Genomic DNA, 5,914 nt, shown 5'->3' on the forward strand with positions numbered 1-5,914 from the left:
TTTACGACCCCTAGTTGTGCGTTGCCACACAGTACAACGCTATGAAAAAAATACAAACTAAGGAAATTTGTTCATTGAATAAATTCTTCTTCTGTCGGATAATCATTAATAATATCATATATTATATCAATAACCAAACATATATTTATTTGGTTATTTTTAAAAATTAAAATATTGTTTATAATAAAGTAAGTTTTTACTTTCCAATACCCATTATTTATAGTCCATTCAGCATCAAGCTTCATAAAAAAATATATAAAAATAATTAAAATCATACAAAATGCAGATTTGTATTCACAGAGGACCTGTAAAAATAACGAACTCCGATCAAGTCACCGCTCTGTGAAGTTGATAACGGCTATCAGAGAGCATGATCCTTCCATAAGATAATTGCACTCTATTCTTTTATCAGGTGGTTTTGTGAAAAGGGACAAAATCGAGTATCCAGCTGTCATTAAATATTTGTTTTTGAAAGGTAATGCGCCTATGCAAATCAAAGATGAGTTGGATTCTGTGTATGGGGACTCTGCACCATCTTTTACCACAGTGAAATTTTGGGTAGCTGGATTTAAACGTGGCCAAAAAAGCTTGGGAGACGATGAACGTTCAGGACGTCCAAAAACTGCAACTACCGACGAAAACATCGCCAAAGTTCACCAAATGGTGCTGGACGACCGACGAATTAAAGTGAGAGAGATAGCAGAGGTTATGAACATGTCAAAAGAACGTGTTTGTTGCATATTAAATCAACATTTAGATATGAGAAAGCTGTCCGCACGTTGGGTGCCGCGTTTGCCCACGTTAGACCAAAAATGCGTTGAAATGATAATTTCCAACGCTCTGTTGGCACAGTTTAGGCGCAATAAATTCGAATTTTGGCGCCGATTAATTACTGTAGATGAAACTTGGATACACCATTATACGCCCAAAACAAAATTACACTTCTAACAGTAGACTGCAAGGGAAGAGCCGGTTCCAAAAAAAGCAAAAACTGTTTTCTCGGCTGGGAAAGTGATCGCGACTGTTTTTTGGGATAGTTATGGAATTATTTAAATCGATTATCTTCAAAAAGGAAAAACCATTACAGGAGCGTATTACGCATCATTATTTGAGAAACTAAAGGCAGAACTTGCGGAAAAACGGCCACATTTGCAGAAAAAGAAATCCTGTTTCACCAAGACAACGCACCTCTCACACCTCAGCGGTTGCCATGGCGAAAATCCACGAATTACGGTTTAAACTGCATAACCATCCACCTTACTCACCAAATCTAGCTCCAAGCGACTTCTTTTTGTTCCCCCATCCAAAAATTGCGCTCGGAGGACAGAGATTTTCGTCAAATGAAAAGGCAACCACCTTCGTGAACAATTATTTTGCAGATAAAAACGCCAAGTACTGTTTGGACGGGTTACAGAGATGGGAGCATCACTGGGAGAAGTGTGTAGAGTTACAAGGAGACTATGTTGAAAAATAATTTAAAAAAAAAAATTCAGAAAAATGTCTTGTATTTTTGTTAGGTCGGAAACTTTTCAGACCACCCTCGTATGTACAATGTTCTGTGCAGTACATCCTCTCATTATGTTTTATTCTATTATTTTTAACTACTTGCTAAACCCACATTAAAAACCCCATAGTAGCAAGTCTGACATAATGATAATTTTATGGGAGAAGCAAAATTTTATATACATTTTTTCTAATATTGGCATCAAACTTCTTTCTATTCTTCTATTTTTTTATATATTAGATATTTTTATCTTTTAGAACTTAATTTATTTAATAAATGTATTGTGCCAGCACTCTATCTATTTTTCAAGATGTGCCTGTTTTTAATAAAAAAATATCTCCCAATTAACCAAGTTATATTTTCATTGTAAATTATAGAACATTTAAAGAAAAGTCGAAAGATAATACAACAAAAGACAATTATGAAAATGAAACAGAGAATTGAAATTTGTAATGATAAAAGTAAAAATATCTTAAATAATTAGAGTAAAAAAACATTTACAGGCTACTATTTGATGAATAGTAAAATTTTGGAATATGATTGTTGTTTATTAAATCAAGATTTTTTAAATTTTTTTCTTGGTGCCAAAAAACGTTTTTTGGAGTAAGCACATCTATTGTTCATAATTGTTTTACTACGAAGGCTGTAATTATACTTCTTTAAATTCTTTTTCTAAATATGAGTTTTTATAATTTCATGGCAGAGCTTTTTTAATTACCTTTAGTACCTTCATTTCGCTTATTTTTACTACTTCATTTTCTAAATTTTCGAAACGCGCACTAACTTTAGCTGCGAAAAGGTTTTTTATATCAAATCTTCATGAATGATTTCAACAACCCTGTAAGAGCGGCTGGTTTTTTTATTTTTTATGGCTGCTAGAGTGATGGAAACGTAGTTGTCAGGTGTAATATTGGGCCAATTTTCAAAATTCGTTTCACCTCTCATTCTACCAAAGAGTAAACGTTATCTAGTCAACTTTAAGTGTGACCTTTGGTCAGAAGTTTATACGTAATGGAAATGATATAATGAAATTTATATATTGCGCCAATGCATTTTATATGCATCAATTACAGGTTCATCACAAATTGCTGTTTTAGCTGGTCAAAACAATTATCACTGTAAAAAATATAATCTGTTTCGTCATTTGTTGCCTTTACTTCGTTTTCTATGAATCTTAGCACACATTACCAATTTCTTGGAGAGGTTTGTCGGGGGGAGCGGTCAGCAAAGAACAACATAAATAAACAAAACCATATTTATTTATTTTATGCCGACGTTTCGACCTGAGTTTCAGGTCTTCATCGGGGGTTGTGGGGTAGAAGGCAGGTTTGTAACAGTTACCAATTTCATTAACTCCACGCTCCACTTCACATTAGTGCCATTCTTAGCAGCTTACGTATATTAATCTCATCTTGAAAATCGTAGAGTTTAAAACAAGTTCAGGTCCAAATATGTGACTGTTAACGAAAAAAAACTGCTTCCAGCTTTCCGCAAAGCAAAATGCGTCAATAATCAAGAAAACTATTTGAAATAACCTCATTAAAATAATGAAACCACTAACCTCGTGCCATTGTTCATGAAAGAGTTCGGTGGAAAATTAGAAAAATTGAAGAGGTGCATAATTGTTCTCTATGGCGAAACTACATCTTTAGAACATGTTCAGCGAAAAACCAAAAAACTTTTTTTTTTAGTTATGGCACTTTTAGAGCAAAGTAGCAACATATATTTTGGACCATTATATTCGATTTGAGCCCTGTTGTATGAATTTTGCGTTGAATAGTTCTTATATTACATCGAACGCCTCGTTTGAGAACTGTATGTAAGCAAATGTAAAGGTTTGTTGTTGGGCATAAAAGTTTGAATTGGCAGTTGTGAGCTTCTTTGAAATTTTCTTTGTTATGTTTTTTTAATTTATAAGTTTTTAATAATAAAATCACTTCCATGTCAGTTAATATATTTTCATCAAATCTACATTACAAGATTGGTGGGGATGATAAGGAAAATGTTTTGATTCCAAAAAATGGAATCAGAAAATGAATGGAAATGTTATTTAAAGACAAAGAGGTTAAGTCGGAACATTGTTAATAAACTTATCAGACGAGAAGCATTTGGTATTAAACCATGTACCAATGTGTATTTCACTAGAAATTTGTTACAAAGTATTGTACCCAACTTTACCATTATTAATGTTGAAAAACCACCATGTTTTTTGAGAAAATTCAGTCCTGATGGCCGTTACTTTTTAGCTTTTTCAGCTGATCAGACTTCAGTAGAAATTTATACTTTTAATGGATCTTGTGCTGGTGGCTCATTATTACAAGGGTATAGAGGTGATTATGTCGGTAATAAAAATGACAATGGGAGTGAATATATTAGATCTGTGGCATTTTCCACTTACTTCAAAACAAAATCTGTAGTAAATATTACTCACAGTGGTGAACAATTAAACCGAGAGTGTAGTCTTTTTACCGATGATGGGAGGTATGTTATTGTTGGTTCAGCTCAATATATCACAGATGATTTAAGACCCAGTTTTTATGAAATATTTAGCAACAATGAAGCTACAACTCCTAATCCACGTTCACCCTTGGAGGATTACAGCCTCCATATCGTTGATCTTCAACAAGGTAAACTTTGTGACACTATCCAGTTTAAGGTAGACAAGATATATTTGTCTCACAATCAAGGATTGTACTTATATAAAGAAACCTTAGCTGTTTTGTCAGTTCAACATCAGGCTATACATGTTTTTCACATAATCGATGGTACCTTTGTATCTATTAGAAGCATTGGGCGCTTTTGTTATGATGATGATCATTATTTATTATCCAATGTTTATTCTCAAACTACACATGTGGCATTTCCCTTTCGAGCTTTTAGAGAGACTGCTATTAATTCATTAAAACACCGTCTTCTAGTTTATTTATTCAAAGAAGCTTTATGTTTAAGCAATGGCTTGGGAAGTCCTGATCCTATAAGAAGATTTTACCTCAATTTTGATCAGGTATTTCTGTTTTACTATTTGTTTCTTACATTATATAATTTATTATTATAATATCATTAAGTTAATATGTTTTCAAGTTAACCCTACTTAGTTGTATAATATCCATTAAATTTTCTTGTTGTATTATATATTTATCAAATTAATTGCTTCTTGGTGTTTTTTCTAAACATCTTGAATTTAATGATTTATTAGTTCTTACTGTAGTCAGCTCCTGATTATCCCCCGGTGGATTATCTATTAAGCAAATTGTCCTCAGCAGCATAAATGAAGAAAATATTCCCTAATATACCAATTGATTCTCAGGAAGAATAAAGGTTCAAGTTGCAAGTATCAGTAATAAATAATAGCAAAGGAGGACAGTAAAGAACAAATAATGAAATATATGACCTTTTACAGCTATTTAAATGTAACTAAAGGGAGACTGTTAAATCTACTTCTCTGGGTTGGTCATGTTTCCAGATTGGATAAACATGCAGTTCCTAGGGTTTTGAAAGAATCCTTGCATTGGTGTCGAGCGGTTGGTTGACGTAAGTTGGTCAGATTGCATGGCAAGTGATGCCAAGAAAGTAAAAGATAAACAACTTGAAGAAGACTGCTAACGATTGAAATACTTAATGATTGGTATTGGAGGAAGACAGGACCCTCACCCCCTCCCCGTGGTTTATAGCACTATAATAATTATAATATATCATCAATACATGTATAATTGTGTGATAATTTTTAAACAAATAACATAATACCATCTATATTCCCTCGAATTATCTTTCAAGGATTAGATATTATTCCATAGATCTAAGAATAATGAAAATTGGATAATAATGATAATAATAATAATAATTTTTAAGGTCAGCTGAAAGGTGCTGTAACTAGTGAGGAACTGATGAGTGACTGAAATAATAAGCAACAACACAGTCTGTTATCCTTTAAGTAACCAATCTATTCTTACCGGTGTGAGAGGATTCAGTTTTCATTCCGTGGTGCTGCCTCAAAATAAGATATCAATCCGTCCACACTGGAATCAAACCAATGCCACTACAGTTTTAAGGTTTCTTAGATGATGCCTCAACTCCCTTGGCTAAAATGTCCACAACCTATAATCACCGGCCATAGAGTACTGAGCAATAAGCCAGATATTCTTGTTGAGAATACAGAAAAAAAAGAAAAGACAACTGCTATCATGAGTTCTCAAAATGGTGGGTGTTTGTAAAAAAGGGTTTTTCTCTTCATTATGTTTAGTGATGAACTCATCCCAGAGGAAACAGTTACTTAGCTTACGGTTACGGAGCTTGCATTGCCAGGAAATTTTTAAATAATTCATAAATATATTCTAACCCTAAGGACTTAAAACTTATTAGCCTGGGAAGGTGAATACTAGCAAGTGCTGAGAAAGTTAATTAATTTTATAA

The 5,914-nt window shown here is 33.1% G+C and overlaps 1 protein-coding gene across 4 annotated transcripts in view; it reads left to right on the forward strand.

The window, feature by feature from the left end:
- The first annotated feature begins 3,155 nt into the window (after positions 1-3,155).
- The window catches only part of abo (de-etiolated protein 1 abo), a 16,583-nt gene continuing 13,824 nt past the window's right edge, over positions 3,156-5,914 (forward strand). For 2 of the 4 annotated variants that reach the window (XM_014425235.3, XM_014425236.3), the window contains exon 1: positions 3,159-4,508. In XM_014425235.3, the coding sequence (XP_014280721.1) occupies positions 3,525-4,508 (984 nt within the window). In that variant the 5' untranslated portion in view covers positions 3,159-3,524. Of the gene's footprint in view, positions 4,509-5,914 lie in introns of all 4 variants that reach the window. The other 2 variants (XM_024362432.2, XM_024362431.2) reach the window with 2 other exon arrangements.

This window comes from Halyomorpha halys, unplaced genomic scaffold (genome assembly GCF_000696795.3).
Source record: "Halyomorpha halys isolate HHAL.00 unplaced genomic scaffold, Hhal_1.1 Scaffold500.1, whole genome shotgun sequence".
NCBI classification, from domain to species: Eukaryota; Metazoa; Arthropoda; class Insecta; order Hemiptera; family Pentatomidae; genus Halyomorpha; species Halyomorpha halys.